Below are 16,930 nucleotides of genomic sequence, written 5' to 3'. Positions count from 1 at the left end.
AAACACAGGTACAAGCTGCCAGAATGGAAAGGGGTCTTCCTCATTTTCAGCTGGGGCTGGGTGGTCCCCAATTTCTTTGCTGGAGAACCTGCAGAAGCTAAGTGCACCCACAGACAGACCAGGTCTGAGTTACCCAAACGCGGCCCCGCCCCTCACCTAGCCAGGGGCCAGCTCTGGCCGGGAAGGTGCGTGCGGCGCTCAGTGATTGGCGGTCGCCCAGCGCTGCCCGGCTGCCATTGGCTGCCTGGGCCTCTTTGTTCCCGGGTCCCCGCTGCAGGAAGGCTGCGGTGGACTGGGCGGCGGAAGTTTGACTGCGCCGGTCGAGAGGCAAGTGGCTCGGGTAGCGGCGCTGGAGTCCCCGCAGATCCTCCCCCCATACCCACAGCGGAGCCGGAGGACCGGAGGTCCTGGGCGTGCGATCCCAGACTGGAGGAGGACCTCCTCTGACACATAAACATGGATCTGGAGGTTAAAGTGAAGAAGGTAGGCAGACGCGGAGAGCGGACGGCAGCCGCTTTCACCTGCGCAGGGTGCCGCCCCCTGGCTGCGGGCGGCAGGTGGGGTGCACGGGCAGCCTTGCGCAAGCTTGCTCTGGGTCTCCCGCACTCCTGGCCCAGGTGCCCGTCTCTCCAGCAGCGTGGGTGCCTGGCAGCCCCGCTAACTCCCGAAATCCGGGAGCGACGGAGAGTCGGGCGCGAGAGCTAGAGCCGGCGCCGGACATTTCTCACTGTCTCACCATGTCCAACGGTTGGAGGTGTTTGAAAGTTTCTTTTAGTATGTTTCAACCGCGCCTGTGCCTACCTAACAAAAAAAAAAGGCTGAGGGCAAGGCGAGTTCGGGCGAGATCGTGACACTTCTTCCTGTCTCAGGAAGTTCAACTTTATTAAGCCTTTGTGGTTTAGGAGCACTGATGTGACTTTGACAGTTCAGACCTCCTCTCCTCCCATCTTCACTGAGGGTAGCTCTCAAAAGTGAGTGCTCATTTAATGCATTTCCTTCGTACTAGCGCCTGGTGATAACGTGAAAAGTGAATTTTTCCTTTTTTCTTTTTTCTTTTTTTTTTTTTTTTTTGTTCATTACTGACTTCCAAAGCACTGCCTCCATCTCTTAGTGTTTTATCTTTCAAAGAATATGTCCTTCCATTTCAGCAGCTAGCCCCAAACGAGGGATAGTCATAGTGGTTTGACCTAAGACATTTCCCGCCAGGCTGCCTACCACGCCCCTTCTGCCGGCCCCGGGCTTCAGGATCCACAGCCCTACCTGAGCTGCTCCCTAGTATGGGAGCTTCCCGTCTCCTGGGAGAAAGGGGTGGACACCAAATGTGACTCAGAAGGAATGCTGATGTCACATTCCAGTGTAACATTCTTTGTGAAAGGTCTGGTTCCAGAGAATTGGAACCTGTTTACTTTGCAGTAAATTTAAGCTAGCTGCCCTTTATCAAATAGGGAAGGAAGTTCTACAGAGAGAGAGAAGGGTTGGGAGCTGGGGGGAGAGAACCTAACTTGGTTCTCTTGCCTACTGTGGTTGTCAATATTGCTATTATTTCATCTTCTAAAAACAAAGTTCCTGGCTTGAGCATTAATTCTGTTTCATGTCCAGAAATGGATTTTTGAAAATGTAGGGAAATGCAAAATATTAGGTTAGGAAGCTGTTTAAAAATGAAAGCTTGCAGTAGAAAAACAGTTCATCACTTAGGACTAGAACCAGCTGTCAAAAAAGGAATATATGGACAGGAAAACATAATGTAAATTACTAGAGTAGTGTGACTGCATCTTGTTCTCTTCCTGTTTGGTTTCTTATTCTTGGCTTTTAAATGACACTAATAGTTTTTGTTAATCTTGCTTGCAACCAGGAAAGCATTTTCTTTGCTGCTTAGTTAGCCTTCTGTTGATGAACACTGATTATTTTTTCAAGTAGGTAAGAGCTACCTAAGTTGACTGGGGGGGGGGGGGGGGTCTTAACTGTGCTTATAAACATTGATACAAAACTACTTTTCTAAGACTCAGCATCCTAGGTGAAGCACAGAGGATTTTTTTTAGGGCAGTGCAACTATGCTGTATACCATCTAAATGGTTGACATATGTCATTATATATTTGTAAAAATGCATAGAATGAACACCAAGTGTGAACCCTAATATAAACTCTGAACTTTGGGAGATAATGATGTGTCAATGTAGGTTCATTGGTTTGTAACAAAAGTACCACTTTAGTGTGAGATATTGATACAGCAGGAGGACTGGGTAGGAGGTAGATATAGGGAGGTATATGGGAACTCCATACCTTCTGCTCTGAAAAAGGAATTGTACTTAAAAGAGGGGAAGAGGTCAACATTTATATTTGGGGTAACCAAGAAGTAATTCTGAGGGAGAAAGTCCAAAGTTAAGAATTAGTATCCTTACAAGGAAAACATCCAGACATTATTTATAAACAATTTCCTTAGTTTCAAAATGTGGATTATGATAAAAAAAAAAATGCCCCTTGGTATGTGGTGTAATCTTTTCTCCTTGTTTTTTTTCAACCAAGAATCTTATCCTTTTCTCTAAGCCTCCTCTTCTCCTTCCTTCACCCAAAAGAAAAAAAGGATTCTATAAATTTAAAGCTCTTACAATCCCATGATGGTAACAAGTGCTTGTTTCACTACTTTGTTATCACTGCTGATTATCAGGGAAGAGTACTCAACTCATAAATTTGAAACTATTGAAACACCTCAAAATGTCCAATTTGACCGCCAGCCATATCCTCTCTGTGCCTGTGTAGGACTTTGACTAACTTGATATCCTGTGGATTCGACAAAAAGTATCCCGGTACAAAGTGTTTGGTGATCCTAGGAATACAATTCATAGTTATAGCCATGATCTCAAAAAGAGACTTGCACTGCCTTTGGAAATTGTTTTCTAACATTCTGGAAGAAGGAAACATTACAAGATTATCTCTGATTTACTAGCAGAGCCTTCTCACCCTGTTTTGGTACCTAGTTTTCAAGTCTCCCTTCTTTTTGGCTTGGATATACAAAATAAAGTAATAGCTTGAACATACCTTTAAAAAAGTCAGGTTGGAAGTTGGAACCAAGACACAACAATTTAAGTAAAACTAAATTTGACATGTTTTAAAATACGTGGTGGTTTTTTTTTTTTTTTCCTTTTAAAACCCTTATACTGTTGATTTCATAAGGAATTTTCCCCAGGCATATGAAAAATGTTACCTTGTTTCCCGTTAACATTTTGTGTAAAAAGAATTAAAGAGGGTTGCCTTGATTCCACAACAACTTAGGCAGATGATACTATTATAGGATTCTTGGTTTATAAAAGGAGAACTTGGTGTTCACATCATTTGCACAGATTTGGATTAATTACCAGTCCCACCATCACAAAGACAAAGGATTTTTATAATTAGATTTCACTATATTTTGTTTTGTTTGAAGCAGGCGAGCTGTTGCTAGGATGTGGAGCTAGTTTGGTTATACAGAGTTTTTGTTTTAATAATATTTTAGACTAGGATTTGACTTTTTTATGTCTATGTCCTGTCTTCTGAGTTATTTGTCTAGATCTCTTCCTTATGTCTTATGTCTCTTCATTATAATTGACTTTGTGTAAGTAGAGCCCACGTCTGCTTGGAAAAAACAATGGCCTTTGAGAAGCAGAAACAGAGTCTCATTTTGTGGGTAAATCATGGCCCACAGCCAGCTGTTTTCCTCTTTCTTTGCTGTGTTACTCCCCTATGAGAATCACTTTTTTCCCTTTAAAAACATACCAGAGAGAAAGAGAACTCCAATAACTTCCCTCATGCTGCCTGGAATTGCTGCACGGCTTTTAATTTTACATCTTACTCAGTTTTCGCCTTCTTTCTAACCTTTGTCTTTTGATCCTTCCTAACACCCTACATGTCTTTCCTAGGACTCTTTTCTTTGTTTCTTTAATTTTATTTTAGAAAAAGATGAGATGCACTTTAACAATTACAGGTCACCAAAAAATCCCCTTTCTCAGCATCCAAACTTGTTTTAAAAGCTTCTGTCATTAGCCAAAGAAACATAATAAAACCACGTGATGGCAGTTGGCAAGACTACTGAACCACAAAGATTATTTCCATTAGGAATTAGAATGAGACTTTTCTCGGAGGTGGCCCTTGATTGAAGTAGAAAAGGCAAGTAAACGGTGACCTGAATGTTCAAATCTACAGTTGGATTCTCGGCTTGAAGCCATTCTTGCTGCGAGAATCATTGGCAAAGCTGGGGGTAATGGGAGGGCAAGGTACTGCCAGGGCTTTGCCTTAGAGGCAGTTACTCTGTCTCTCAGAACAAGTATAGAAGAAAGGGAAGTGGTCCTCAGCTGGGCTTTTATCTCTTCTAACCCATGGTGTGATTCATTACATTAATTGGATATGAAAAGTCACTTTCTCTAACTTGCCCTGAATATTGGTTTGAATAGAACTATAGCAGGCTTTCTATTGATTTTGTTCCTTTATGCTGTCCTATGAAGTAGAACTGGGGATTTATCTCTCTGCTGGCTGTTACCTTGTCCCATCAGCTTACTCCTTGAATTGGCTTTCTCATCTACAATACTAAATATTACTCATCCTTCAAGACACTCCCCTTCTGCCCACCAGGCACTATCCTCCAGGAAACCTTTCTTCTTGCTCCTAGCTAGATGCAGATCTTTCTTCTGAATTCCCAAAGCTCATTATCTGTAACTCTTAGGACACTCATTCCTCTGTCCCATTAGATTATGATTTTGTTCTTACCTAGACTGCAAGCCTCTTGAGCAATGAATTCTTACTGTATTTCCACTTGTATAGCTTTGTTTGCTGTTTAAAGCAATCTTATGAAGTAGACATTAGCCTCATTTTAAGAATAAAGAAACAGGCTTTGATAGGTTATGGCAGTTTCAGATAAACCGAATTATGACCTTGAACTACAGTCTTCAGAACTCATGCTCCTGCATCAAGCCCTCTAGCCCTCAAGTCCTCTTATATCCTTGCCTTGTTTGCTAAATATATGCTGAATGAATTACCCTTACATAAAAAGAAAAATAACCTAAAACACATTTCAACATTTTTGTTTAAAGGAATTATTTGGAAGAAATGGCTTCTGTTTCAATCAAATTACCATCCAACTGGTTTTCTATATTTTATTTATACTTCATCCATGTTGTATGTTTGCTGTATAGTGTAATTTGTCATAGACCTTCTTTGGACAGAGACAAAGCCTAAATAAAGTAAAAGTATTGTGCAAAGGGCCTTCTCGGAGACTTTTGCAGACAAAGAAATTTTATAAGCACCAGTAATATTCTGGACTGTATCCTCCGGGATTCTTCCAACTTCTAGTAGCTTCTCCTCCTAGCTACTTAATATGGTCCTTGAAAAATAGGGAACCTGCATTTGGCTCTCTGCTTTGAGATTTCAGTGACATCTAGAATTGTATAGAGGCACTCATGGGATGGGCTATAGAAGAACCCATTCTTCCTGCTGAGTCCCCTGAGGTGATAGAAAGCCTTACTCACAGCACCACAGGGCAAACCTTTCTGTCCCCCAGTAGCAAAGTGCTCCGAGTGCAGCTGGAACAGCAGACCAGATAGCTAAGAATGTTGTGGTCATTGTTTTAAATTTCCCGTTCTGGATACAAGAAAATCTTTGGATAAGCAATGGGAGACACCAAATAGTTATTTCATGAGGTTCTCCCTGAGTTCTAGGATTATGCCAGCATTGTGAGCATGGCATTAACTTCATGGACCATCAGAGAACAACAAGGGTTACTCTGAGGGGCCTACTTGGTAGAAAGAGAATGATAAATTGGCAGAAGAGGACTCCTTCCTATGTTCTTTTTTCCTGAGAACTTTAAGTAGGAATACAGTTTGGCCCCATGATAATTTGCATATAAATTTTTTACATACCCTATTACTGCAGTATATTAAGCAAATAGAAAGTACCAGTATATGTAATGCCCTATAATGTATGGGAAGATCTGTAGTACATCAGCTTTCTCACTTATGTTTATCAGTGTGATGTTGATAAAATCACTCCGAGCCGAGTTAGTAGATCGTGGTCCACTCAAGGTTTTGTGATGTTGGCCACTTTGGATCTCAGTTTCTGGATCTATAAAAATCAGTAGGGGAACTATGATTCTTTTTCACTTTGATAAATATTAGTAGTAGCCTATCAAATAGACAAAGTTCCACAGTGCTTAAAAATCACACAAGTCAAGGATAAAGTCAAGTATAAATATGTGTGATTTTAATAAAATAGTATAGTGTATAATATTTAAGCAGTTCTGTGAATTCCATGAGGAAACCTATACATTAAACAATTTTTTATATCTTAGCTATTTTTCAACTTGTTTTTACTTAATTTACCTTTTTAATACTTATGAGATATTTTAATACATTAAGTTTAATTAATTTAAATGTGTAATATGAAGCTTCAAATGCATAATAAACTTCTTTACCATAGGTCAAATAATTTTAGATATGATATATCTACTTGATATTTAATTAAAGATAAGTGAAAAATAATGGATTTTTTATTGTCTTTAAAAGTTATCCCTCCCAAAATAAGATGATTTATCTTAAAATTATGAGTACTTTATGTGTCAGGCACTGTTCTAGACTCTGAGTATATAGCATGAACAGAAAAGATAAGGTACCTTATATCACAGAATTTACACTATCTAAAGGAATGTTAGAGCAAAAAAATAAATGATAAAATAAATGATAAAAAGCACAACTAGGATAATCCTCCTTAGTGAACTCCATACAGGTCAGCAGTAGAGTAGATTTCTTAAATAGCGAATGGGCAATTTTAGTGGTAATTCTTAGTATTGGTTCCTGGTCTTGCAAAGTTTGTAATTAGGAATTCTTCTTTGTTTACCTTATTGGCAAATGGAAAATAAATGATAAAACAGCTTTTATGTGTTAGAATATGAAAAAGCTCATGAATGGACAATGCTATAATTAATTATAATTTTATGCCTATGAAGTTACACAAACTAAGTTTTTCCTGGTTACAGATGCCTTACAAGAGCCATTCCTGGGTTGTATTTTCTGGTTGTGTCTTTGTTTGGTAACTACTGCCATGAAACTATGATTTTTTTTTAAGTCTATTCATTAGATCATTAATACACAGTACGTCTAAGAAACTATTTTGCTCTCAACATGGTGATGACATTCAGAGAATATTAAATAAGTTATGAATTATGAAATCAACTTTTTCAAGGAAAAGAAAACCGAGAAGACTAGCCAAATTGAAAACAGGTTTCAAAACCTCATAGATTGGGGTGCCTGGGTGTCTCAGTTGGTTAAGTGTCCAACTTTGGCTCAGGTCATGATCTCACAGCTTGTGGGTTTGAGCCCTGCATCAGGCTCTGAGCTGACAGCGCAGAGTCTGGGGCCTATTTTACATTGTGTCTCCCTCTCTCTCTGCTCCTCCCTCCCCCACTCATACTCTATCTCTCTCTTTCTCGCTCCCCCTCAGCAATAAAAAAAAAATTCTATTAAAAAAACCCTCATAGATTTTCAAGATTTTAAGAAAAAATAATTTGGTAACTGACAAGCTCAGCTCTGCTCAACATGATTGAGTAAATATCATGTATTAAAATTTGCCTTCAGCATTGTTATTAGAGAATTAAATTTAAAAATTATGCTTTTCAGTTATCCAGCTCTAGTCTTTGACGCTCCTGTAAAAGAGCTCCAGTCATATTTAGAGTTGTTTCACCTGCTTTTTCCCTACTCAACTGCCTACTTAAGTAATGGGGAATTGGAGAGATAAAAGTATGCATGACTATAATTTTCTAATGCAAGTTCATGCTGTGACCCTAAAATGACTTAATTGCTTTTCTATTTCTTCCTTCTCAATCATCCACTGTAATCACTACTCATCGTCTCTGACAAAAATATTAGGAAAGAACAGAGGTAATAGAGAAAAGAATCACAAGAAATCCCTGCCATATATTTAGGGACGTGCTATATGGAAGGTTCTTCATTCCTAACACACTGAGTACATAGGTATAAAAATTGGTTGATTCCTGGGGCTCCTGGGTGGCTCAGTCGGTTAAGTTTCCGGCTTCGGCTCAGGTCAGATCTCACGTTTGTGGGTTCGAGCCCCGTGTCAGGCTCTGTGCTGACAGCTAGCTCAGAGCCTGGAGCCTGCTTCCGGTTCTGTCTCCTTCTCTCTCTGCCTCTCCCCCTCTCATGCTCTGTCTGTCTCTGTATCAAAAATAAATAAAGCATTAAAAAAAAATTTAAAAAAAATTGGTTGATTCCAGATATTATGGCTTTCATTCTGGCCATATTTTTAAAAGAAGAGCATAGTGTAAGATTTCCAATTTGTCTGGTCCTTAGTCATTCTGCTAAGAATGCAGGGCTGCTCAGGTTCGGGCAAGGCTTGAAGGGGAAGCTGTATGAGAAGCCAGGCAGTGCGGACCGTGGAGATCTCACCTGCCAAACGACAGCAAGGCCACTGCTGTACAGGTGTTCAATCTCTGAAATACTGGATCACCCTCAGATCACAAGTGGCTCAGCCTGTGCTCATTATTGTGACACTGCCCACCATGCAAAACTGTAAAAGAGGTTTCAGCTGTCTGTTGCATAGGTTCTTCTCAACAGTGAGCCTCGCAAAAATGGAGGCTGAAAGCCCAGCACACATGCCTTGGTGCTGGCTCCATTAATAAGTCTGTGGTTACAGTGAATTCGCCCTTCCTTTGTTTGAAGATCAAGTGACATCATGTTTCACTGCAAAAAGATCATACGTATGTTAGGCGGATTTTTGTTTCTCTGAGTATAATATCTGAAAATGTTGATAGAATGAGTCACAAAGTAGCGGTAAAGAATATTTTTTTCCTTTATGGGGTAGTGGACTACAGTAAAAATAACTGGAGGTTAAACAGAATGAAGTTACCCTTTGTTTTTCATAGAGAATTTTAAAAGGGCAATTGAAATGTAAGATTACAAAAAGTAAATTCCATTTCTATCAATATCACCTGTTGAGCTTTGTATTCCCCAAAACACTGTAGTATCAGCTTTGGTAGATAAAAGAAGGCAGATAGGCAAACTAAACTGATCTGTGAGACAGCTATGTAAGCTAAGTACATGCTGTATAGAAGGAAATATGGCTGTAACACAGTGTTGCTGAAAATAGCTGTCGCTGTGAATCTATCAGGGGCCAATATTATTTAAAGGTTTATTAATTTTTTTTGAGAGAGAGAGAGAGAGAGAGAGAGAGAGAACCCCAAGTAGGCTCTGCTGATGTCAGTGCAGAGCCTGATGCAGGGATCAGTCTCATGAACCCATGAGATTAAAAGCCAGTCGCTTAACCAGCTGAGCCACCCAGGCACCCCATGGATGAATACTTTTAAGAAAACACCATAAAAATGAATTACTAAAAGAAAAAAAGGCAAATACAAGGCCGATTAAGAAATTATTAAGGGAAACGACACCTGGGTGGCTCAGTGGCTAAGCATCTGACTTTGCTTTAAAGCATGATCTCATGATTCATGAGTTCGAGCCCCATGTTGGGCTCTGTGCTGACAGCTCTGAGCCTGGAGCCTGCTTTGGATTCTGTGTCTCCCTCTCTCTCTGCCCCTCCCCTGCTCACACTCTTTGTCTCTCAAAAATATACAAACATTTAAGACATTTTTTTACATTATTAAGGCCATCTGACATAAAATTTCTGTCAAATTGCTAATAATTCTTCATAGCTTACTCTGTTTCTTAATATGAAGACTTCGCAGATTGCCACGTTTTTTGAGTAGCGCTGCAATAACAGGAATGCAGAAAACTAGTATGAAGTCTCAAGCAGAAGTAATTCACTTGAATGGGGTGGATTGGGGAGCATTTCATGGAGGAAACAACATTCAAACTAACTGCAGAAGGCGCTGCGGAAAGAATAAATAGTCTGAACCAAAGGAGCACAGCTGTGAAAAGTCGGTAAGCCTTTGATAGTCACACATTAACATTTTCAATTTGACTCTTCTAAAATAAAGCCAAGGTACATGATCTACAGTGATTTCTAATTGCACTAGTTTACAGGTTTGAACTGAGAAAATGTGTCACTGAGCTAGTGCGGGAGCCTACTGCTAAGGATCTATTTCTCTGTCCTAACTCTGATTCTTATTTATTACACTATGCCATCTCTTGAAGCCCAGGAGGAAATTTTACACTGAGGTCTAGTTTGTGCAGGCTGGATTTGGCTCCAGGTTGGATCACACTGGACCACACTGACTCCACAGACCTTTCATTCTTCTTAGGTCATGGAATACCTTAAGCAAAAGTCTAGAGCAGGAGTGGGCATGCCCAACTGTAGGAATACATTTTAAGCATCTGGTTGGGCCACAGCAGTCATGTCCAAAGTCAAAGAGAAAAGTCCAGCCTAGTGACTGTGAGGCTATGGCAGGGGTGTGAATGTTTAGTTCTACTACCTGGGAATGAAGAATCGGGGTCATTACTTCAGCTTGCCACACATACCAGAGTGGGGCTGTTGAATATTAAAGTCTGATGTATACTTTCCTGAAGATATTTCATGTATCAGCAGTCTACTCAGCACCACAGACTACTGATTTTTCAGAAGCTCAGAGGCTCTTCTGAAAAATTATAAAGGAAAATTAACCTTGCAATATCCCTTACTTGGTTTTTAGAGCATCTTTTTTTTTTTAATGTTTATTTATTTTTAAGAGACAGAGCATAAACAGAGGAGGGGCAGAGAGAGAGAGAGGGAGACACAGAAACTAAAGCAGGCTCCAGGCTCTGGCTGTCAGCACAGAGCCCCATGCGGGGCTTGAACTGTGAGATCACGACCTGAGCCAAAGTTGGATGCTAAACTGACGGAGCCACCCAGGTGCTCCAATCAGTGTTAATTATTATTGTTGTTAATGTTCTCTGATCAGTTGGGGGTTTTTTTTGTTTTTTTTTTTTGTTTTTTTTTTGTTTTTAGTTAAGTAGACTTTGGCATCAATAAGTAAATGTTGGGAGAACTGGAATTGCAGCAGTTATCAGTTTTACAATCCTGGGTTCAGCTCTTTGCCCCAGCACTTACAAGCACTTACAATGCTCTAAATCTCAGAATCTGGATCAGAAAATGGGTTACAACTATCTGTCTCACAGGGGTGTAAGGATGATTGAGATGAACATTTTAAAGCACAAAGTATGGTGCCTGGACAATAAATAGATGTATCATGATCATTATCAAGAAATCCAATCAAGAAGGAAGAAACCCTTGCATAAATCTTCAAGCCATTTAACAGGCACCTGGATATGTCATCAAAAGCATGCTTTCAGGATACTATTGATACTTGGTCCTTTGTTGGACACAAAGAAATACCTAACGTTCAATAATTGGGATGTATTATATTATTGCATCTAGTTTGTTTCCTTTTTCTAATTTCAAATTTTGATTTTAATTTTTACAATAAAACTAAATTTTTTTTTAAATGTATCATGTTTATTTTTGTGAGAGACAGAGATGGTGTGAGTGGAAGAGGGGAAGAGAGAGAGGGAGACACAGAATCTGAAACAGGCTCCAGGCTCTGAGCTGCCTGCCCAGAGCCCAGTGTGGGACTCAAACTCACAAGCTGTGAAATCATGACCTGAGCTGAAGTTGGGTGCTTAACTGAGCCACCCGGGAGCCCCAAAAGTAAAGATTTTTTAAGAAATCGTTCCTAGTACTTACTTACTTGAGTAGGCGTCATGTGCTAGTCACTATAGGAAGGATTCAAAGCTATATTAATGAGGCTCTCAAAAGGGGGCACTTATTTACCATACTAGGTATTACGTTTTCCTACACAGAATCTTCCTCAGAGATTTTGTGATAATTTGCAAAAATGGTCACAGTACTTTGCAACACGTCCCATTAAGAAATGGAATCTATTTTCCTACCTTTGACTCTGGACTGCCAAAAGAGTATTGTAGCGGTGATGTGTGTGCTCCAAACTTGGACATCAAAAGGCCTGTCTTGTCTGCTTCTGCTTGCTTGGAACCTTGCTGCTACCATGGAGGTAGCCTACCCAGCCTGCTGGGGGAATCAAAAACCACATGCAACAGATGAAATAGCTCAGCTGAGGCTCCCCTAGGCCAGCTGTCCCTAGTTTACCTGCAAAGTGACTGCAGATGCAGTGAGCCTCGCTGAGACTAGAAAAACCATCCAGCTGAACCCAGTCCAAGGTGCCAAACTGGAAAAGCCATGAGCACAGAACATTATGATCATAAACTACGGAATAGATGGTTCTTTTAAGCCAGTATATTTAAGTACTGTTAGGCAGTCAGTCATAATTTACACCCACTCTATTGTTAGACTGTAAGTCTTCTCAGCCTCCCACACTGAAAGCTATGGGAAGGGTACTAGAGAAGGCTTTTCTCACTCTGAGTCACCTTCTTATCACTCTGTATGTGTGGAAAACAAAAGAATCAGGACCCGTAGCTTCCCTGACATCACTGGTCACTTGAGAATGGGCGGTTTCTAATTTGGTCAGATCTACTTTTGATTTCTTTACGAATTATTCTATCAAGATAAAGGAAACTTAAATTCATCTGCAACTGACATTTGATCCTAATTGTAAAAAAGTGGTATATACATGTTTTGAGAGTGGTCTTTTCCCCCTGAACCCTAGACAAATCTAAAATGATATCTGTGTACCTTTTGTAGTGCAGAAATCTTTGAACTGTGGTCTAACTATAAAACAAAAAGCATGTGAATCAAACAATTTCTCTAATAGATCAAACATCAAAAAATGGGCCAGGGGCACCTGAGTGGCTCAGCCAGTTAAGTTACTCTTCTTGATTTCTGTTCTGGTCATGGATTCATGGTCGTGGGACCAAGCCCCATGGGCTCTGTGCTGACAGCATGCAGCCTGCTTGGGATTCTTTCTCCCCCACCCCGAACCCCTCCCCTGCACATCACTCTCACTCTCTCCTTCAAAATACATAAATAAACATTTTTTAAAAAAGAAAAACAATGGGTCAAAAATTAGTTAAGGCTCAGGGAGCCTGGTTGGCTTAGTCGGTTAAGCATCCAACTTCGGCTCAGGTCATGATCTTGCAGTCTGTGAGTTCGAGCCCTGCATCAGGCTCTCTGCTGACAGCTCAGAGCTTGAAGCCTGATCAGATTCTGTGCCTCCTCCCCTCTCTGCCCCTTCCCTGCTCATGCTCTGTCTCATTTGCTCTCAAAAATGAATAAAACATTAAAAAATATTTTTTTAATTAGTTAAGGCTCTTATGTTTACACAGAACACCACATGAACATAATTCTTTCATTCATTCAGAGTAAGGGATGGTATGTAAAGGCTAGACAATAAGTAAATAAGTGTGAAGCAACTGGAATTAGGGTTTCCTGAATCTCTCCCTGCCTTTCTCAGGTTCCAAGACCCCCAATCTGTGCTGTTAGACTCTGTTTTTGTTTTACAGGCTCCTGAGGCCAATCCTGGGCAAAAGTAGAAAATGAGAAGCCTGTCATTTTGTACTTTTTATCCTCCCTCTCCCCCTCCTTGTTGCCTTTTCTATGCCTTCTCTCCACTGGGCTTTACCCTCTATGTCCCTTTGGATCCTTTGGCTTTCCTGGGCCTCCTGGAATGGCGCCCTCAGCCAGTGCCACGAGCCCTGTATTCTCTGCTTTGTGAGGACACACCTGCACTGCTCTCTTCCTGCCTGTGCTCTGATTAGATAAGCAGTTAGTGGCAATAAATACCACAAGTGCATAGTCATCTTCCCCACGCCCTCACTTATCTGTTATTATAGCAGGTTACTCCTAAAGAAATGATACTCTAGCCTTTAGGCCTGGCAAAAATGATGCCAATATTCAAGTTTTAGGATATACAAAGTCCTAATAAAGGCCTCTCAATATACAGCCATGTGTGGGATATACTTTTTACAGTCAGCTGTTGCGGTAGTGACGTAAGACCAAACTAGGACTGTTGTGATCTAAATTCTTTCAAGGGACTATTACAGATTCCTTTTGGACTCAGGATTTTAAAATCCCTTTTATAGCTAATAATTGGGAAGCTTTGAGGGCTGTGTATAAAAGCACATGCCATTGCAGAAACCTTCCAGCAAGCCAGAGCTCAGCTAATCCTATTAAGAAACCATTTCAGGGGCACCTGGGTGGCCCAGTTGGTTAAGGGTCCAACTTTGGCTCAGGGTATGATCTCATGGTTCGTGAGTTCGAGCCCCACGTTGGGCTTTGTGCTGACAGCTCAGAGCCTGGAGCCTGCTTCAGTTTCTGTGTCTCCCTCCCTCTCTGGCGCTCCCCTGCTTACATTCTCTCTCTCTCAAAAATAAACATTAAAAAAAAAAAAAGAAACCATTTCAGCCGCAGTCATAACCTGTTAATTGTGACATTTTTTTAGCCAGCATTGTCTTTCTCAAAGTAACAGATTGAGAAGGCCTTTTTTGAGTAGAGTCTACAGAGGAGATAGTCTATTGGTGAATATTTCAAGCAACTTCCTTTAAGCAATAGAATAGAGATAATTTGATAGTTGTCAGTTTGAAACATGTTTATAAGGAACCAGCATAAATTGAAAAGACAATACATTTTTAAATAACGTGCTTACCTAAAATAAGTGTAGACATTTTTAAAAATCTAAATTATTTTTTCCATAGTAAAACAATGAGGATACATTAGGTTTGAATAGGTAAGCAGTACTAGAAAAACAGTTAGGAACTGCTTACTATAAATATTACCTAATTGGAACCAAGTGATTTGCATAACAAAGAAGGGCTTTATATATATATTTTTACTTAATTCCATCACCAGATAGATTTATGTAATAAAATAAGTTTATATAAATCTTTTTTCCATTTTTAAAATTTTCATTTATACATATATTTTAATATAACCTATTTTTTGAAAATCAGTAAAAAACATAAATGAAGTAGCTCTCAAAAGATACAGATGATAAAGAAACAATAAGCCCCACCCTCTCTCCAAGACCATTCTGGATAATTGGAAGTTTTCCAAATATTTTCAGGGAATTCCAGAGTTGGAATAAATTGCAAAGTCACTCTTGGTGCCATCTTTCTTCCATTTTTAATTGTTCATTAAGGAGGACTATGGCATATTATAAAAATAGCTAATTTTTTGTCTTAAATATAATATTGAAAAGGTCTTGCTAATCAAACCTGATATTTTGTATTTTATTTTATGATTGTGTTCTAAAACACAAGAAATATACGTGTATATATGTATTACACAAATGTGTATATTTGCTGAGATTGATGGAAAATAAGACTTAGGGACTAAAAATCATATTCTACTCTATCTTCTGGAAGACTGTTCCCTGAGCCTGACTGAGTAAACAGCTAGCAGACTGAGAGGAATAAGAATATTTTTAAGGAAGGAGCAAAGCTTTGTCTTACTATGCCTGTTTGAGTGAAGAGACATTTAAATATTGAAATGGAAAAAAAAAATAAAGACAAGAATGGTAGATAAGCACACTCTATATCCCTTCACTTTGTAATATGTCTGTCTCATCACAGATCTCTTAGTCTTTGGATTTAAAGTCAAAACAGAAAAGAAGTTGTGGAAGGCAGCTTCTAAGATGGCCACCATCGATTCCCACCTCCTAGATTTCATACTCTCGTCTATTACCTTCCCATTGAGTGGGCTGGACCTAGTCAGTTGCTGCCAAAGAGTGTAACATGACAGAAGTGATGCTATGTCCCTTCCAAGATTAAAGGCCACAGCTTCCATCTTGGGTGCTCTAACTCTCTCTGGCAGCACTTGACCTGGGAAAAACCAGCTGCCATGTCATGAGGCACCCCTATGAGACAGCTTAAAAGTGTGTCTTGACCCCAGTCAAGCTTTGTGATGACTGCATCCCTGGCTGACCCCTGACTGCAATGTGGGAAGAGGCCCTGAGCCAGTACACCTCATTAAGCCCCTCCCAGCTGGCTGACTGTGAGATCATAAATGTTTATTTTCAGCCCCTAACTTTTGGGGGTAATTTGTAACCAATACAGAAATTTTCCATTATAAATGTAGAAATTTAGTGATTTCAAAAACATGAAAAGTATTATTTCAGTTTTTGCCTTATTATATTACCCTAGGGCACTATATGGAATCTTTTATATGATGTATAAATATATGACATAGCAAATAATTTCCAGTACTAATGATAAGTCTACATATTTTGAATAAAGATCTTTCAAGTTTAGGATTTAATTTGTTCATTTGTATTTCACTGTTTCTTTTATTTTTTATTTTTTATTTTTTCCAGGGGGTGAAATAAATATATTTTGGATTTATTGTTTCTTTTAAAACATTCTCTCTTGTTATAACACTGGAAGGAACCTATTTTGCATTAGGATCCTGGAGATTTTCCTCAACTTACACCCTATTCTTTTGAGGGTCCTCTTGCATGTGTGAATAATTACCTCAGGGCCTGCAGTGTTAGTGCAGCTGGAGTGCAGACGTTCAGGTTCCTTGTAATCAGTCTCACATTTGTCTAAGAAGGAGAAACTCCTGGCTAGTGACAAATAGGCGGTATTTGAGATGAAAACCTATTGTTCCAGAGAAGTTATAGACATGGAAGATTACTCATTTAAATTATTATTTGCCTTCAAATTCTCTTTTTGGAGAAGAAAAAATGATGACTTTGTAGTTAAGAGCTCAGGGTTTGCAGTGATCATTGCTAAGATTCAGATCTCTGTTCTGCCACTTGCTAGCTGGGCAGTCTTAGACAAATTCCCAATCTGTCCAAGTCCCAGTTTCCTCATGTGTGAAATTGGGAAGATAATCCTTTCCCATAGGTTGTCTTGTGAATTAAATGAGATGGTGCATGTATTGTGCCTGGAAGTAGTAACATCTTAAATGGTGGTGATGGAGGTATAAATACCACCATCAGAACCACTAGTGCTCATTAAAACTATAATTAGAAATGTTTCAAGGTATCATACCAGAACTAAAATTCGTAATTGATTTGTAGAAAAAAGCAGCAGGATCTACTTCTGATCTTGTCAAA

The 16,930-nt window shown here is 39.7% G+C and overlaps 1 protein-coding gene and 1 long non-coding RNA gene across 5 annotated transcripts in view; one reads left to right on the top strand and one right to left on the bottom strand.

The window, feature by feature from the left end:
• The first annotated feature begins 276 nt into the window (after positions 1–276).
• TES (testin LIM domain protein) overlaps positions 277–16,930 on the top strand; it is a 41,731-nt gene continuing 25,077 nt past the window's right edge. The window contains exon 1 of the mRNA XM_029918251.1: positions 277–483. Within this exon, the coding sequence (XP_029774111.1) occupies positions 457–483 (27 nt within the window). The 5' untranslated portion in view covers positions 277–456. The remainder of the gene's footprint in view (positions 484–16,930) is intronic.
• LOC115280022 lies at positions 5,967–15,786 on the bottom strand. Of its 4 annotated transcripts, none has more exons than XR_003903616.1 (4): positions 15,559–15,786; positions 12,070–12,148; positions 11,856–11,991; positions 5,967–6,087 (listed from the first exon to the last, which is right to left on the bottom strand). It is a non-coding gene; the product is annotated as an uncharacterized LOC115280022 (long non-coding RNA). The 4 variants fall into 4 exon arrangements; XR_003903613.1 differs by having other exon boundaries at positions 11,856–11,988; XR_003903617.1 differs by lacking the exon at positions 12,070–12,148.

This window comes from Suricata suricatta, chromosome 2, assembly GCF_006229205.1.
Source record: "Suricata suricatta isolate VVHF042 chromosome 2, meerkat_22Aug2017_6uvM2_HiC, whole genome shotgun sequence".
Lineage (NCBI taxonomy): Eukaryota > Metazoa > Chordata > Mammalia > Carnivora > Herpestidae > Suricata > Suricata suricatta.
Note: the sequence above shows the minus strand (reverse complement) of the source record. Positions and strands in the feature narration are given on the sequence as shown.